This window comes from Megalops cyprinoides, chromosome 20 (assembly GCF_013368585.1).
Source record: "Megalops cyprinoides isolate fMegCyp1 chromosome 20, fMegCyp1.pri, whole genome shotgun sequence".
Classification (NCBI taxonomy): Eukaryota; Metazoa; Chordata; class Actinopteri; order Elopiformes; family Megalopidae; genus Megalops; species Megalops cyprinoides.
The window spans coordinates 27920825-27938829 of NC_050602.1; the positions used below are offsets into that span (position 1 = coordinate 27920825).

General features: G+C 47.8%; 1 protein-coding gene across 3 annotated transcripts; it reads right to left on the bottom strand.

Annotated features, from left to right (window-relative positions):
* Nucleotides 1-9461: 9461 nt before the first annotated feature.
* Nucleotides 9462-16716, bottom strand: efcab14 (EF-hand calcium binding domain 14). 3 transcript variants are annotated; one of them, XM_036554309.1, is made up of 10 exons: nt 16007-16716; nt 15476-15624; nt 13791-13936; nt 13285-13383; nt 12878-12988; nt 12639-12728; nt 12184-12375; nt 11293-11422; nt 10897-11019; nt 9462-10640 (listed from the first exon to the last, which is right to left on the bottom strand). In XM_036554309.1, the coding sequence occupies exons 1-10, from the start codon at nt 16183-16185 to the stop codon at nt 10465-10467; spliced, it is 1395 nt and encodes a 464-aa protein (XP_036410202.1). In that variant the 5' UTR covers nt 16186-16716; the 3' UTR covers nt 9462-10464. The 3 variants fall into 3 exon arrangements, with proteins under 3 accessions (XP_036410202.1, XP_036410201.1, XP_036410200.1); XM_036554308.1 differs by having other exon boundaries at nt 10897-11016; nt 11293-11620; XM_036554307.1 differs by having other exon boundaries at nt 11293-11620.
* Nucleotides 16717-18005: the final 1289 nt, after the last annotated feature.

Below are 18005 nucleotides of genomic sequence, written 5' to 3' on the forward strand. Positions count from 1 at the left end.
TGAGCTGTGTGCTGTGTCTGTGAGCTGTGTGCTGTGCTCTGTGTGCTGTGTTCTGTGAGCTGTGTGATGTGTGCTGTGCTCTGTGTGATGTGTGCTGTGCTCTGTGTGCTGTGTGCTGTGCTCTGTGTGCTGTGTGATGTGTGCTGTGCGCTGTGCTCTGTGTGCTGTGTGATGTGTGCTGTGCTCTGTGTGCTGTGTGCTGTGAGGTACAGACACACCGCTGATGGAGGCAGAGTTTCTCTCGCTAGGCTTTTTGGTGGGGCCCTGCGCAGCACCGGACTGGCGGTGTAAGCGCAGTTCTTGTTTAGTTGCAGGTTCTGAGGGGAGGTGCGTCCGGCTGTTTGATGTTGGCTGTGTAATTGGGCCCCAGAGGCGCAGGCTCCGAGTGGCGGGAGAGGGTGAGCTGGCAGCACTGCTGAGCTCAGCTCACACACAGGAACTCAGGTAGCGTGAGCCATGGCAGCCGGCAGGGGTCCAGCCGGGAGGAGCAGAGGAGCGTGCGTTTCCTGTGGGTGTGAGAGGAGCCGTGGAGGCGGGGGTTAGTGTCCTCTCAGAGGCGCGGGGCAGGCACGTTTCTGTGATCACGCTCCTACCTGCTGCTTCACTGTATCATCCTGCTGCCGCTCGCACCCGAGTCTCATCCTGCTGACACCCACACCTGCTGAACCTTCCCACACACGCCTACAGCAGCAGTCCTATCCTGGTAAGCTAAATGTCAAAGGCTTATTTGTTATGTCACATCATATTGGAGAAATACAGTATTAATATCTCAGCATATCAAACAAAGAACAATGCAGGAATCCCTAACCCACACCCACAGATAATCTCTTACATCAGTTCTCAGTTTGGCAGTTTTGATTTACTGTCCATAAACAAAGGTGTCTTACTATTTCCGGAGATATAATCATTTTGTCATAATGTCAATAAGCACGTTGATAGCAGTAGATCAAAGAGCTGTAGATTATTAAAGCTATTGTTGAATGTATCGTATTAGAAGAATACATTAAAAAAATGCAGTATCAGTAACATGAGGTAGCAACTCCCACAAACTACTTCACTCAGCACCCACTTTGAGATTATTTGTCCTGTGACTGCACTTTAATTTGGGAGCTGCTGGACCCTGTGGTATTATAGCGCTCTTCTCTGTGGTCTTGTTAACGTGTACCACCCTGTAGCCTTCTTGTGCTGAACAGCAAGTTAGGCAGCCTTGAGCTTAGTTAGCACTTGGATGGCAGAACTGGTAGGATAAAGAGGTCCCTGCTGGAGGTGGGGCTGGTGAACAGGAAGCTCTCACTGTGCTGCATGGGACACTGTCTTTGGTTGAAATGTCCTGTCTCACTGTGGCCATTAAGGGTCCAATAATGCTTATTCAGAGTAGGAGTGTTAAACTGTACATTCTGGTCTGATTCTTAATCTGGCCAAATAATCATCCAAACCGCACTTGATTGGTTACAGTCCCCAGCCTTCCCTACCTGTCTTGTTCCCCCTGGTTTTAACTGTAAAAGAGAATCCATTTCTCAGGTGACTCTCCGGGGTAAATAAATGTTAAATTAAACAATTCCTAATTAAAAAGCATAGAGCTGGAGCCCTACACACTGTTCCTCCTGAGCAGCTGGGAATCCTGCTCTTTCTGCGCAGACGCCCTGCAGACTGCTCTTTCTGCGCAGACGCCCTGCAGACTGCTCCCTCTGCACAGCTCAGTCTCTGACACTCTTTTTGGAAATGTACAATGTATCTGCATCTGTGAATGTAAAAGTTTTATCATCTTTGAAGAGTTCATCTGAACAGATGATAACAGCCTCATTGATTTTAAGCGGTCTGTTCTGAATAACACAGCAACCTCTTTTTGAAGTAGGCAAAAAAAGATTAAAAATGAAATCTACTGCCCTGGGAACAGGAGCGAAGAGTAATACTCCTCATGTATTTATTTCTCATCTCTGAGCTGAATGTTTTCTTGATTGTGGAAAGTGGACTCAGCCAGGCGGAGATGTGCTTATACTGCCTGAGCCAGGACCTCTCGCTGAGCTCAAAGCCTCTACAGTTCTCTCACCAACAGCCCTCTCACAGGCAGATTCATTTTACAAGCAACATGAGCTGTGGAAATACAGAGAAGCTTTAATATTACTGCCAATGCACACATGGAAACACTGACACGCACACATCGTCTTCCTGCCAAAGAGAAGGAGAATCTCACCAGCTGCTCCTCACTGCTGCTCCACATAGCTCCACAGAGCTCTGCTGCTCCTCACTGCTGCTCCTCACTGCTCCTCACTGCCCTGCTGCTCCTCACTGCTGCTCCTCACTGCCCTGCTGCTCCTCACTTCCCTGCTGCTCCTCACTGCTGCTCCTCACTGCCCTGCTGCTCCTCACTTCCCTGCTGCTCCTCACTGCTGCTCCTCACTGCCCTGCTGCTCCTCACTGTCCTGCTGCTCCTCACTGCTGCTCCTCACTGCCCTGCTGCTCCTCACTACTGCTCCTCACTGCCCTGCTGCTCCTCACTGCCCTGCTGCTCCTCACTGCTGCTCCTCACTGCTCCTCACTTCCCTGCTGCTCCTCACTGTCCTGCTGCTCCTCACTGCTGCTCCTCACTGCTGCTCCTCACTGCCCTGCTGCTCCTCACTGCTCCTCACTGCCCTGCTGCTCCTCACTGCCCTGCTGCTCCTCACTTTCCTGCTGCTCCTCACTGCTGCTCCTCACTGCCCTGCTGCTCTTCACTGCTGCTCCTCACTGCTCCTCACTTCTCTGCTGCTCCTCACTGCCCTGCTGCTCCTCACTGCTCCTCACTGCCCTGCTGCTCCTCACTGCCCCGGCTGCAGGCCCTGGTGCTGGTCAGCTTCTCTGTCAATCCCATCTGACTGCTCCAGTTCATCCAGAACTCACCATCCCTCCTCAGAACTCCTGCACCTGGCTCTCCCTCTCCCAATCTACTCTCAAGCCAAATAAATAATTCATACCAATAGATTCCCACATACACAATCTAAAGCTTGGGTTTTCATTTTTAGAAAAACACTATCATAGCTTTCATGTGCTATGTAATTGAAGGTTGAATTGATTTTTTATCCAGGTGTGGGAAAGGTAATGTTATGAAAAGAACATCCAGTGATCTAAAGCATTTGACTCTCCTGAACTACTTTGCTTTTTAACTGAAGAGGGGATATTCCTATATCATACATTCAAAACCATATGCTAATTAGAGGGAAAAAAATCAAGGATATAAATAGCATATTCTAGCAGCTACTTTATTTCAGTATTTTCAGTCTGTTAATGAGAATGGGTTTACCACGCTGTGATGAGGGTTCAGCTGCTGCTCTGAAGCCGTGTGGAGAGTGAGGGGGCGGCTGCCTGCTCGCGGGGCACAGGTGAGAGGCACCAGCTCCATTTCAAACACAAACTGTCTCCCTCCGTTAAGTGCTGTTTTAAAAAGAGCAAGCCCGTCTAAAGTGACTACAAAAGCACAATTTAAAACATTTCATTACCGTGGCATGCCAGACACAGGCTCTGCAGAGGCTGTTTCCAGCACTCCTGTTGCTGGGTAATTAGCCAGAGGCCTGCACACTGTCTGTAAGGACAAATGGCTGCTACGGAGCACAGAGCTAGCACTGTCACCCTCTGCCATGCAACACTCTGTAATCACCTTGGTAACAGAGACACCAGAGCAACATCAGAAATAAATTAAATACAGCGCAATATAACATATCCCATAACACAGGCAATCGACACACAGGAACAAACACACAGCTGACCTCAGAACAGTGGAAGCCAGCCCAGCGTCAGCATGAAGCTCGTGTTTCTTTGGTCCGGTCAGGGGTTTGCTGGTCTGCACACATGCACGCGCACACACACACGCACACACACACACACACGCACGCGCACGCACACGCACACGCACACGCGCACACGCACACACACACACACACACACACACACACACACATACACACACACACACACACACACACAGAAACGGGACTGTACAGACCTGTTGGAATAGTAGGACACTGGTGCAAAGAGCTGGAACTGGATGCCATCAATGGCATTGAGAGAGAGAGGGCCAAAAATGTCTCCACCTGCTGGAAGCCAGAGGAACTTTCTCTCAACAAAATGACAAAACCACTTTCTTTTCCCTGAGCCAGATCTCACATGGTTATGTGGAAAGTTATAGTGACTGCAGCCTGTATGATAAACATCTAGAATACCATAAATTGTTATTCATGTTTTCCATTACACATGTGCTAAGTGCTCCACAATTGATCACGCAAGAGCCTAATGAAAACCAGCTGCTGGTTCATTAATCAATCAAGCTGATCTCTGTGGATATAAAAAAACAAGCTTATGGACTTTGTTTTCCATATAATGGAATGCTAGAGTTCCATATCTACAGCTTAGCTGTTGAATGCAAAAGAGAAGAAAACAGTGAAGAGATTCTTACATCTAAAGCTGTACAGAGTGAAAGTTTGCCACATATTATGTGTTTAAAAAGCATATGTTAACATATAAATACTGCAGATGCTGTTAAGACAAGTCAACACATGTTTACAAAGGGATGGTACAGATTACATGAAGCTTATTGATACTAATGAGTTTTTGAATCATATGTGAACACCCTCTGAAGATATTTCTAAGACTGTTATCAACAATCATTATGGAGCAAGCTAAAAAGCTGTCACCCACAGTTTGAGAAAATGATTTAATTTCACTAGAGGGCGCTGTCTGCACCGGTCCTGTGATGAAGACTGCAGTAACAGTCTCATTGCTGTACATTATTGTGATTAATGATGTGCAAGAGACAAGTGACAAGGTTAATGTCTGTACATAATACTGATGGAGTTCTGTACAAGCCCTTGAGCTCAGTGTGATACAGTGGTTTGTTTTTGCCTTTACTGAGACTATCATTCATAATTAGAGGTGCAGAGAGTGAAGCCCCTTCTCCAGGAGCAGACGTGCGTACACACACCTCTCCAAGGTGAGCAGCGCCCACCAAACGACTTCCTGTTTGGCACTGCATGCATGCAAGTGTGTCCCTGCGTGTGTGTGTGTGTGTGTGTGTGTGTGTGTGTGTGTCCCTGTGTGTGTGTGTGTGCGTGTGTGTGTGTGTGTGTGTGAGTGTGTGTGTGTGTGTGTGTGTGTGTGTCCCTGTGTGTGTGTGTGTGCGTGTGTGAGTGTGTGTGTGTGTGTGTGTGTATGTGTGTGTGTGTGTGTGGTGTGTGTGTGAGTGTGTGTGTGTGTGTGTGTGTGTGTGCGTGTGTGTGTGTGAGTGTGTGTGTGTGTGTGTCCCTGTGTGTGTGTGTGTGTGTGTGTGTGTCCCTGTGTGTGTGTGTGTGTGTGTGTGTGTGTGTGTGCGTGTGTGTGTGTGTGTGTGTGTGTGTGTGTGTGTGTGTGTGTGTGTGTGTCCCCCTGTGTGTGTGTGTGTGTGTGTGTGTGTGCGTGTGTGTCCCTGTGTGTGTGTGTGTGTGTGTGTGTGTGTGTGTGTGTGTGTGCGTGCGTGCGTGCGTGCGTGCGTGCGTGAGTGCGTGTGTGCGTGCGTGCGTGCGTGCGTGCGTGCGAGTGTGTGTGTGTGTGTGTGTGTGTGTGTGTGTGTGTGTGTGTGTGTGTGGTCTTATCTACATTGGCTCAATTACTGTCCTGGGCCACCTGTCTTTCTCATAATATTTCATTATTTAATATGCACATTTGATGGAAGCTTGAGATATATTTGCTCAAATTTATTATTCAAATAATTTTCTGCAAAGAATCTAGAGTTTTACTTTCTGGTAGAATCCATCCAAAGTGCCAGCAGGAACGTGTTCAGAATCTAATCTGCACAGCTGACTCATCCTTCCACTAGGACCCGTAGCAGCCCCGGTGTGCAGAGAGACTCAGACCTGAGGCTCCCTGGGGGTGGGTGCAGCTTTACTCACCCCCCCAGGAGAGGAAATGAATAAAGTTCCGCAGAGGAGGAGGCACCTTCAGGGAAACGTGCTGTTATCTCCATCCGAAACGATGAATGCCCGCTGATTTGGGGGGCAGGTACATCACAGTGCTTCCTGTGAGTGCCGCAGTACACAGGCCATCAGACACCGCAACACCTCACGCAAACGAGAGCACAAAGACGGAAGCCACAGAACCCCCGATACAAAGCACCAGGGGAATATTTCCTCCCACGAGCAGCATGATTATGCCTGGAAATGAAATATAAATGAATTATTTGACTGCAGTCAGCTGTCAGTAAAGTCACTTAGCGATAGTGAAAGGAAGTTTATGATTCCTCCCCTGCTGAGAGTTCAGTCCATTCATCGTGCACCGGTGAGTTTCAACTCTGTGGCCAAGTCTCCTCCTCCTCCTGCTCCTGTTCCTGCTGCTGTTCCTGCTGCTGCTCCTGCTGCTCCTGCAGTTCCTGCTCCTGCTGCTCCTCCCACTGCTCCTCCCACTGCTCCTGCTGCTGCTGCTGGCTTTCCCCTGGCTTTCCCCTGGCTGCAGGGGTCTGGGGCAGGTGATGCAGGGTCAGTGCTGTGTTAGAGCTCCTGAGAAATGTGAGGATCAGTGCAACAGTGTCAGACCAGGCAAACATCACTCCCAGGCCAGACAGTGTGAGCATAATGGCATTCAAGCTCCCACCACAGGTTAACCTGACTGCGACCTGACTGGACAAGGGAAGTCCAGTGTACTGCCAGACATCACAGCCACTAGATCAATGCACGAGGTCACTGCTAAACCACGTCACTGTCTGCTTAACATGTGTGTGTATGTGTGTATGGCTCTGTGTTAGTTACAGTGACCTCATCAAAATCGGGGGTACGGGAGTGTAGTGCCGTCCTACAGAATCAGCCTATCTGAATCAATCTGCATTTTAACATTGCACTCATAACCAAAATCCTCATAACAACATAAACAATCAACAACTTTTGCTCCAGGTTCCTAATGTAATTACAAAGTAAATAAATCTAATTCTGCAGACTAATTGCACTCCTGCATATGACAATGTGCTTCACTTTTCATTAAATTGCAACCTGAAGCCATAATTTCATATAAGAAACTGAAAAACTTTATTCATCATGATTTTAATTATGTTCCTTGCAACCACCAGCATTGTAATTAGTATCATTAAGACCTTTCACGGACAGTGGTGTTGCAGAAGTTCCCCCATGGCTGAGCTCCTCCGGCCTCCAGGAGAAAGGGCTCAAACTGTGACTCTGCCCACAGCAAAGCATCACCCAGAGAAACATCTGAGAGGAAGACAGCTCGACAAAAGCAAGTGGGAAAGAATTAGTGATGCAGAAAGGTGAAATTAAACATACGAGACACTCCAATACGCCATCAGTTTAATGTGGATTCTTAAAATGAGATGAGTGTGTGTGTGTGTGTGTGTGTGTGTGTGGCTGCCACAGCGGGTGGAGACAGACTCCTTTTGTTACTATCCACCTTTATGAACTGTGCAGTTTCTATGGTAACTGCACCTCCCCGGTTGGGAGATCATTGGCTGGTTGGTGGGAAATGCCACACTGCTGAGGCTCGGGATAATTGGGCAGATTGTGGAACAGCATCTTTACACGGCTCTCCCTCAGCCACACAGCGCAGCCCCATTCTCCGCAACTATACATAGCCTGTAAGTATTCCCCTAATGGCCTTATCAGAGAGGAAATGGATTCACACTCCAGCTTCTTTTTATAGCGGCCTGGTGCTCTGCAGGGGCCAGCAGTGAGGGACGAGGCGCTTGCTGAGTGCATGGCACCTGTGAGATAATACACCCTGAACTGGAATAACCCTGATCTTTAACGGGGGCCAGGTGAATCACAATGAATAACCCTGATCTTTAACGGGGGCCAGGTGAATCACAATGAATAACCCTGATCTTTAACGGGGGCCAGGTGAATCACGAGAATAACCCTGATCTTTAACGGGGGCCAGGTGAATCACAATGAATAACCCTGATCTTTAACGGGGGCCAGGTGAATCACGAGAATAACCCTGATCTTTAACGGGGGGGCAGGTGAATCACGAGAATAACCCTGATCTTTAACAGGGGGCCAGGTGAATCACGAGAATAACCCTGATCTTTAACGGGGGGGCAGGTGAATCACGAGAATAACCCTGATCTTTAACGGGGGGGCAGGTGAATCACGAGAATAACCCTGATCTTTAACGGGGGGGCAGGTGAATCACGAGGATAACCCTGATCTTTAACGGGGGGGGCAGGTGAATCAGCAGCATAAGACTAAACCCACTTCTTCAATACAGGTTGAAGCAGTCTTATATAAATTAGCATAATAAGAAAAGAGAGAGGTTAAAAAGAAAGAAAAAACAGCCCTCGTAGAGTTGCTGGATCCACTGCTGTCAGTCTGCAAGAGTGAGGCTATGCAGAACATAAGTCCCCTTTTTCACCATCGCTTTCCGAGATAAACATCACTGCTTTCGAATTCACTTATTTTTCCAGAATGCCCACATTGCTCACCAATTTCTTGGCACCTCGTTTTTATTTGTTTCATTGCCATTACTCTAATTACATTTGAAATATATCTACCCACTGCTGTTTGGGTTCTGTTGGTTCATAATCCAACACTAACTTCAAACCAAAAAGATGGCTGTGTTGCTGTCATTTCCGACTAGTTTTACAAACATTTTACTCCCGTTGTGTTATATTTAGCTTTTATTTCTGGGGTCCTAAAAATCTAATGTGAGTTATCTATGCATATTATGTCCATTGTGCTGAATTTGTGAAACCTCACTTTGCAGGTCGTCTGGGTTTCACCCTTAGGCCTCAGTTCATTGGCCTCTCTCCACGGAAGCCGGAGTGGTACAGCATGCAGTGATGTGAGAGTTAAGCTTCCCGCTCTCTTAGGGGGTGGAGCTACCATGTGCTGCCAACGCTGGCACCTACTAAACAACCGAAACACTTGGCTCTCTGTATCAGGATACTGTGATTGGTTCAGATCTGTCACTGATAACATAATAATGAATGATAAAGCCTAACTCTCCATATAAAACCTCAATTTCAGTCATTACACAAAAATGTAGTCATTTAGCATAAACAATGAATCACATTTCATAAACCATAACTAACAATAGACTTACAAAAGACTCTTCCTGTTCAAACCAGTCAGTAGAACATTGTGCCAAAAATAAAACAGACACATTTCACATTACTGTGAAATCCTACATGGCATTACTTTACACTTACAGAAATAACTGAGAAGATCCCAGCATTAATCCACACTGCCTCCCAGTGGCTGCACATGGACATTACAGCAAACTGCAGCATCCAGCACCCTCTGAAGCTCATGAGGTCTGCCGAATTTTTTGCTGAATTATTTTTTTCTGGCGCACAAATTGGTACAGACAACATCTTTTTGATAAATTAGACATTTATTCATGTTACAATATGCGCAACATGCATATAGCACAAGTTAATAAAATCATTTCCTTTAGAATATACAGTGGGAATCATTTACAGACCTACCCCTCCCGCCCACCTCCCCACAGAAAAAGGTTTACCGTTGTTTTATACACAAAGCTGCTTTGAAAATTCTACCTTATTTACATTAAAGACAGTGTTGGGTGATTTTCCAGGTCCCAATGTGCAGAGCTGTACAGCTCTGACCCCCGCATGCGGCTCTTGTGACATTCTCGTCGTCCGTGCCTGTGATCAGTGCTTCTCATGCTACCTGTTTTACCTGTGTGTCCACCTGTGCATGCCTCTCATACCTGTCCCTTTACCTTATTACACGTCAGCTGCACCCTAAAACACGGTTAACCACACACTACGCACTGTGGAGTCATGACTGCATTATTGCTACATATGCTGACTACCATTTTACAGTTAAAATACTGACGTGTGTCTTCTAACCACGTAAAAGCTTGTATTTATAGCCCTTCCGAATGTGAGCTAACGGTACCCTGCACAGGGCCTAGAGGAGGATGGGAAAGCAGCGCTAATGTTCTACAGCTTCACTCCATGACAATAAATTAACAACAAAATGAAAGAAAGCAGAAAGGCCATGCTGCATGTTTGCGTGTGAACGCTGGTGTGCGAAATCGCCTGCAGGCCAAACGATGTGAAAATAGGGCCTAAATTAGGCCACTGACGACCTCCACATCTAAAAAAGATACGCACTTCAGCTTCGGAAAATCAGAACTCTTAAATTCATGTCAAACGAGGGGAAAAGTGATCCTGGTTCCTCATTTTTCCAAAGTGAATTAAAACTCGGTTTCTGTTTGTAGTCCTTCAAATCAAATCAACACCAAAAACTAATGACAAAACCAAATTAACCCCTGCAGCCCCTGGAACAGGTGGAGGTGTGAGGTGCAGATGCTCTGGAAGAGAGGGGTGTGTGTGTGTGTGTGTGTGTGTGTGTGTGTGTGTGAGCGCGCGTGTGTGACACCCCACACTCCAGAGCAGACCGCTTACAGACTTGATTTAAAAGTGACACTGTTAAGGAGACACTGCAACCCAGAGTCCTACTGAGCGTGGCCACGCCCACATAATGCCCCTCACACGCCCACAGCTGCCCGAAGCTCTGCCCACGAGTACTTCTTATCTCCATCCTTATCGTACATCTCCAGGGCTCGGCTGTCTGGGGTTCCCGCCCCAAACATCCTCCTCAGCTCCTCATAGGACAGTCCCTGAGTGGGGGCCTCTTTCAAGCCCTGGAAGAACTCTTCAAGATCTGGCAGCAGAGGACATCATTGTTAATACAGCTCTAAAGAAATGAAAGCATATTCCTCATGACCTGCATACAAGAGACTTTTCACTGCCTCTCCCATTAAGGACTGCTTAGCACGTTTAGCATGGTCTTATTGCGCTACCTTTGATCTGGATTGATTAGTACGGTCTGGAAGCACTACCTTTGATCAGGATTGATTAGTACGGTCTGGAAGCACTACCTTTGATCAGGATTGATTAGTATGGTCTGGAAGCACTACCTTTTATGGAGCGAATGCCGGGGAAGGACACAGCAGCGGGGCCCCCTGTCCTCAGCTCCTTCTTGCTCACGCTCTGAGACAGAAACGCAGGACGTCGGGTTGGTTTGGAGGCTGCAGATCCTTCTGGAAAGGAAGCAGAAACCCGGGATAAAAGCTCTTCCTGTGTGTGGTTTAAGGCCGTTTGATACTGCTGCTGTGAAGATGCGCCCCCAGGAATGACCCTCACAGCCGCTGTCCCACTGCAGCACTCCTGAAACGATGCAACTCAGAGGATCCCAGCACTCTTTGGCTGAGACTGCAGCCTCTGCTACCCTGCCCCTGACCACACACACACACGCCCCCTAGCTGTGGCTAAGCGGTAGTTCCAGAGTGCCGTTTGGGAGGGTGAGCTCGTACCTCTCGCAGGGTCAGAGCTGGGGTTGCTGAGGTCGGTCTCCGGGGCGGGGGGATTCCCCACTGTGCTGTCGCCCCCTGACACTGCTCCTCCCAGGCTCTCCGTGCCCCCAGCGCTGCTCTCCAACGAATCCTTAAAATGTTGGACACCAGTTACTTTGGTACTGTCTGCACTGAGGCCTGAGTCCTGTGCTTTGGCTGCAGGGTCAGAGGCTGGCTGCTGCTGATCTGGGGTCAGTCCCTGCGGCTCGGGAAGGCCTGGACTGTCGCTTGTACTGGTCAGTGCACTTATTAAGTCCAGCTTCTCTCTCAGCCTCTCAGCCCTGGGGTCCTACAGTCACCAAAATCCCAAGAAACACAAAGCAAAAGCAGGAGAAAAGTGAGAGAGAGAAACAGAGGGACAGAGAGAGGGTGAGTATTCCTGCCAAAACCACGGGGAGAGGAGCAGCAGAGCAGTGAGCAGCAGAGCAGTGAGCAGCAGAGCAGTGAGCAGCAGAGCAGCAGAGCAGTGAGCAGCAGGGCAGTGAGCAGCAGGGCAGTGAGCAGCAGGGCAGTGAGCAGCAGGGCAGTGAGCAGCAGAGCAGTGAGCAGCAGAGCAGTGAGCAGCAGAGCAGTGAGCAGTGAGCAGCAGGGCAGTGAGCAGCAGGGCAGTGAGCAGCAGGGCAGTGAGCAGCAGAGCAGTGAGCAGCAGGGCAGTGAGCAGCAGGGCAGTGAGCAGTGAGCAGCAGAGCAGTGAGCAGCAGAGCAGCAGGGCAGTGAGCAGCAGGGCAGTGAGCAGCAGGGCAGTGAGCAGTGAGCAGCAGAGCAGCAGGGCAGTGAGCAGTGAGCAGCAGAACAGTGAGCAGTGAGCAGCAGAGCAGCAGAGCAGTGAGCAGCAGAGGAGCGGCACGGTACCTTGGCGCTGCCGTTGAGCAGGGGCGTGGGCGTGGTCCCGAGCAGGAGGAGGCCACTCTCCAGAGACGACACCCTCAGCGTCAGGTTGGAGAGGGAGGAGCCGAGCCTCCCGAGCCGCTCCTCCATCTGAGAGCGGAGCAGCACCTGCGTGGAGTTCAGCTCCCCCACAGAGTCCTGCAGGTACAGCACCTCCTGAAACAGCCAAGCAGAAGAGTCTGATACACAGTGCAAATATTCTGCCTCTTTCCCAAACTGATTTCAAACTAAAAACCCCAGCAGGACAAACAGCTGCGCAGTACCTGCTCTACACCCCAACAGGACAAACAGCTGCGCAGTACCTGCTCTACACCCCAACAGGACAAACAGCTGCGCAGTACCTGCTCTACACCCCAACAGGACAAACAGCTGCGCAGTACCTGCTCTACACCCCAACAGGACAAACAGCTGCGCAGTACCTGCTTTACGGCTGCGCAGGACGAACAGTTGTCAGACGACCTCTCTGGAGAAGTTCTTGAGCTGGATTTTGGTTCCTTGCCTTCTTTATCCTGTTTTTCCACACACACAAACAGACAAAAAATTCTGAAATGCACCCCAACCATCTGCACTTGCACACACCACACCGGGGAACAGCTGTTACACAGGTAAAGACCACAGTCCGACAGGGGGCAGAACGGTAAACGGAGTGAAGTCTTACCTGGTTTTTCCGAAGGCCGTCCACAGCCTTCCTCTGCTCCTCAGCGTCAGCCTGCACAGTCTTCACATCATGCTGCACGCTGGTCAGAGTGCTGCCAATCGTTGCTACGCTCTGCAACACACACATTTATCAGTACAAACACACACACACACACACACACCTATCTGCATACACACACACACATACACGCACACACGCACGCTCGCACTGCAGTAAACTCATGATGCAACACTCACACACTCTGCAGTAACACACACAACAGCTGGCACATACTGAATACCCAGAATTCCTGAGGACAGGAGAGGACAGTTTCCCAAAGCACAAGCCTCACTGATGCTGCATCATTCAGATACGTTACTGACAGCCCTTCAGCTTCTCATTCTATATTCATACACACTGAGGCCAACCTTCTGAAGCTCTTCCACTGTGGTGGGCAGATTGATCAAATCAGAGGCAGATTTGATGTTGGCTTTGAGGTGGCTGACGGCAGAGTCCAGCAGATTGATCTAAAAAGAGGAAAGATTCCGATGAAAAAAGTGACACAGACCGTGATACCATTGACTACAGTGAAGCTCCTCCCACTCAAACCGGAGGGCCAATCACAGCTCTGCCCCACACATACACACAGGTACAGAGCTACAGACAGTGGGTGAACTTTGAACCTTCCCTGGCAATAAACAAACAGGATTACGTGTCCTAAAGCAAAAAATATACAACATTTAAAACATGTACAAGATAACTCACTTGACTCACGCAAACTTAACAAGAATATCTTTTTCAAATCAAAGGTCACACCACTGCACATTAGTACTGATTTCAACAAACAAGTGGATTACAATAAGCTGCTATCCACGTGAGAATTGACTTTGTTAAAATGGCATTTGAGAACGCAGACACGGGAAATGTTCCACACCTTTCTGTTGATTTCCGTCAGGTTTGACCACAGTTTGTTCAGCCCCCTGTCTCCGCTCACGATGTCCTCCAGCGTCCTCTGCCTGTCTTTCAGCTCCTCGCTCAGCCGCGGGATCTCGTGGGACGAAGCCTTCTGGCTGGATTCCACTGGAGGCAAAACAAAAACCAACAAACCAGCATGAAACCAGCCACCTGCAGTCAGATACAAAACCAGCCAGTGAAACCAGCCACCTGCAGTCAGATACAAAACCAGCCAGTGAAACCAGCCACCTGCAGTTAGATACAAAACCAGCCAGTGAAACCAGCCACCTGCAGTCAGATACAAAACCAGCTAATGGACTCGGTGACCTGCTATTTGACACAATGGCTAACTTAAAAGTAATCTGACATTTAAACCACTGCTGCTACAATATCAAAACTCAGTGAACACCACATGTAATTCCAGTGCTTATCTTACAACTCTAGATGACATGGCATTCTGTATGCCCTCTCTTTACCACAGACCTCCAGTGTTAAACTATCACACCCTTGGTCACAGTGAAATAAATCATTATGTATGCAGCCTGCTACATTTTACTTTTCTAAAATGTTTTTGAAAAGTTAAAAAAGAAGCAAACATGTGATCAAGATAAAGCCACAGGATTATTATTCAGGGTTTTACCCTGCTTAATTCTGCATCACTCCTCAGATGACCTGGCACAACCAGACCTCTCAAATGCCCAGGGACGGAGATTTAGGCTGGTCAAATTCCAATAAAAGCAGTCAGAAAATTTCTCCAATCCTCACCCACAAGCAGCATGTAGATTTCCTTCCAAAAGTACTGAGACAAGCCTTTAGCTGAGAAGGAACGCGAGTCTTAGGAGCCCCATAACACGTGCTGGTGCAAAGTTCTTTCCAAAGCACGGCAGTCTCACAGAAAGCCACCAACAGCATGTATTTGCTTGCTCTGTTTTTAATGTTCCTGTCCGATGGTACATTGCTAGAGGTTAAAATGTAAAACAGCTTTCAAATGTACTGCACTCTGGCACGAAAGGTTTATTTCAAATGAACTACCGCTGCTGTAAATCCAGGCAGACATTCTCCCAGTAAGAGAGAGGTGCTAATAGATAGTTTGAATAAATGCTCCTAAACAGAAATTAAAATTACAGATTTTAATATTGTGCATAATGTTTACAAGTTTGACAGACACCAATAATATGTTGAAATATAAATGCAATGACTGAAATTTAAAAACATACTTCACTTGTACAGTAGGAATGCATAGCTAGTATGTCCGAAGCTAACTGTCTGCTGGGCACTTATTATTCTACCTGTTACCAGGTGTCAAGGAAGCCAGGATTGAATACAACGGTGTTGATGATGTTATAGTATCTCTTAAAAAATCAGGTACAAACACAATTTCTACTTAATCAAGACAATAAACTTTCAGACCCTCTTCAATGCTACACTCTAAACTCTCAGCTCTCTTTCCCAAACAGTGCTATCCAACGGCCTTTACCCTCCCACCGTCCGCTGGCTACTCCACCACGCTGTTCAGGACGACTCCCGCTTCCCTAATATGTCAGGAATACTCCATTTATACTCCTTTTATACAAACCTTTATTCTTATTCTTAGACCCAGCACAACCCCCCGCAGCTCTCCGACCCTTCCCCACACTTTTCAGTTCCAGTAAATGAAGGACTCACTTGTATGCAGTTTTTCCTTCAGAGAGTCCAGATCTTCCTTCAGCGCGACCTGCATCCAGACGAGCCCCGCACAGGCCATGACGCAGGCCGCCAGGATGATGAACCCGCACAGGGGGTAGCAGATGGAGCAGCACTGCGCGTAGCTCCTCCTGACGGGACAGACACAAGCGGCCGTTTATGGAAGAGATCTGTAGATTCGCACTGGTGCTGTCCGCTGTTGCTGTTATACATAGTTTAGCCAATTTCGTCTAGGTATGTCCGATTTCTAAGCACCTCATTTTACTGTAGTTGCCATTTTAATTATAGCCGTAGCAGGCAAAGAGGCTGGGCTGACTGCAGCCTCCGCCTGTGCAGCTAGTTGGCTGAAATAAATGCTGTCAACATATATTCACCCTACTCAGCTCTCTAGCTACCTTGCATACCACACACTGACTACTGGTTTCACCTAACAGACAGCTCTCTGTTCTCCATTTCCCTTTCCTCGCTATAAGCTCTTGAACAACAGCTCAGTCCTGGTGCTGGATCACTTACTTTCCGAAGGCAGCGACGCCACTCATGTTGCCGAACTCGTCATCGTCCGAGCTGGACTCGGTGTCGGAGTCCGGGGGCTCGGTGCGCAGCAGCCGGTGACCCGACCCCTTCTTGGGCTTCTTCCTCTTGCTATCCCCGCCGATCCCGATCAGCGCGTTCAGCTCCTTTCGCTTCTTCATCTTTTTCTGAGGCGTGAGCGCCCCGGCCGCGCCGGGCTTGTACCCGACCAGGTCCAGCGTCTTGTCCAGCTTGCTGGCTCCGGGCTGGTTTCGGGAGGGTCAGACACCGGCGGGATTCAGGCTAAAGCAGGCCGGAGCTGTGCGATCCGCCAGCCTCCGGCAGGCTACATAGGTAACTAATGATTTACCAGCTAACCAGCCGTTACTACTTTCTCGTTTAGCTAGCAAAATAGTATTTGTTCGCTATATTTTTAAGTTAAATACTGAGCTAGCTAATATTTTTAAATACGACGATCAATATTGTCAATTATCAGCCAGTTAGCTAGCTATCAATACGAGCGGCCGCAGCTCCGCATAAAAACCGCGATCCTAGCTTCTGATACCTTTTTACTTCTCTGTGATATTACAATACTATCGCGATAAAATATTGGTAAAGTTAATCATATGAATGAAATATAAAAGCATCTATAAAAAGCCACTTTACACAGCCTGTCGTGTGCGAGCTAAAGGCTTCAACAGTCTTATTTCCTCAACAACCGACCGGGTCACCGCCTAACAACGCGATTTCTGATTGGATAGCCGTTCTCTCCGCACATTGGACAGCTCTGGATACTGGCTGCGCTAAACACCAATCAGGTGCTTGTCCAGTTTGTCCAATCTTAATTCCGTTTTAGCAAGCTGTCAGGTGGAAAGCCCTAAAATCGGTACAGGGTGAGGCGGCTATGACAGTAACTACGCCTTTTCTACACGCTTTATTTTTGCTAATCAACCCTCACCTTCGGTGTCTCATTACATTATTGTCATTTAGGAGACGATCTTATCCAAAGCGACTTACATAGGTCACAATTTTATTCATTGATACAGCTGGATATTTACAGAGGAGACTGTGATTTAAGTGCCTTGCCCAAGGGTGCAACAGCAGAGCCTCAGAAGGGAATGGAGCCAGCAACCTTTCAGTTACCTGTCCTGCTCCTTACCACTACGCCACACTGCTGTCTCACTGACTTTTCTTCTCCATTTATTTCTCTCTGCCCCCCTCCCACAGGAATCCCTCCACCCACCTGACAGTCTTTAATATCCATCATGTCCTGAGCATGAACTGATAAGTATTTTCATTTAGAACCCTTCATTTATTCCTGTTCTGCCATTTTCTTTTCCTCTGCTTTCTGCTTTCTCTTTTCTTGTGGACAGGGAATCATGTTTTCTGTCCAGGGCTTAGTAGCAATGCACTCTATCTTCATGTCTGATAATTCCATGCATACATGGTCTTTTTGTAGCAAGGAATGAGGGTTGCATGTACCTGTATCAGTGTCCCCATGGTGATTCTTCAAAATGGCTCTCTATCTCATATGTACAGCTAGTACAATCCCAAATGCAGGCTATTACTGAACCACTGTGCATCCAGACTCTGCTTGCTTAATACAGTGGCCTTATCTTTTTAAATGAAATTGAATGGAATTACAGTGTGTGTAACATCTACCTTTACTCATAAGATAGTTGTCAATGTATTCATATGCATATGCATTTACCAACATCATGTTGCCTATTTGCTTTTAGTATGGAGGAAAACATCTGTACAGACTGAGAAATTTATGTACTGTGAAAGTATTGTTATTCTGTGACGGTTTTATTTCTCTGAATAGATATCTTTACATTGGATCCCAGAAACACTTGAATTTGTCTTTAGGTTTTTTTTTAAGTTACGATTTTGGATTTTGTTTCTGTGTGCTCCACGATTGTTATTAAAAATGTGCATCAACAGGGGGCAGTGTTGACACATCGTAGAGCTGAAATCCCTGCACATTTTGGCAGGGCCGTTA

Excerpts from the sequence above, each read along its gene's own strand:
- efcab14 (XM_036554307.1), bottom strand. The coding sequence starts at position 16,185 with ATGAAGAAGCGAAAGGAGCTGAACGCGCTGATCGGGATCGGCGGGGAT. Across the intron at positions 12,376-12,638 it reads CCTGCGCAGCCGTAAAGCAG|GAGGTGCTGTACCTGCAGGA; the intron begins GTACTGCGCAGC and ends TGGCTGTTTCAG. Across the intron at positions 11,621-12,183 it reads TGCTCAACGGCAGCGCCAAG|GACCCCAGGGCTGAGAGGCT; the intron begins GTACCGTGCCGC and ends TGGTGACTGTAG.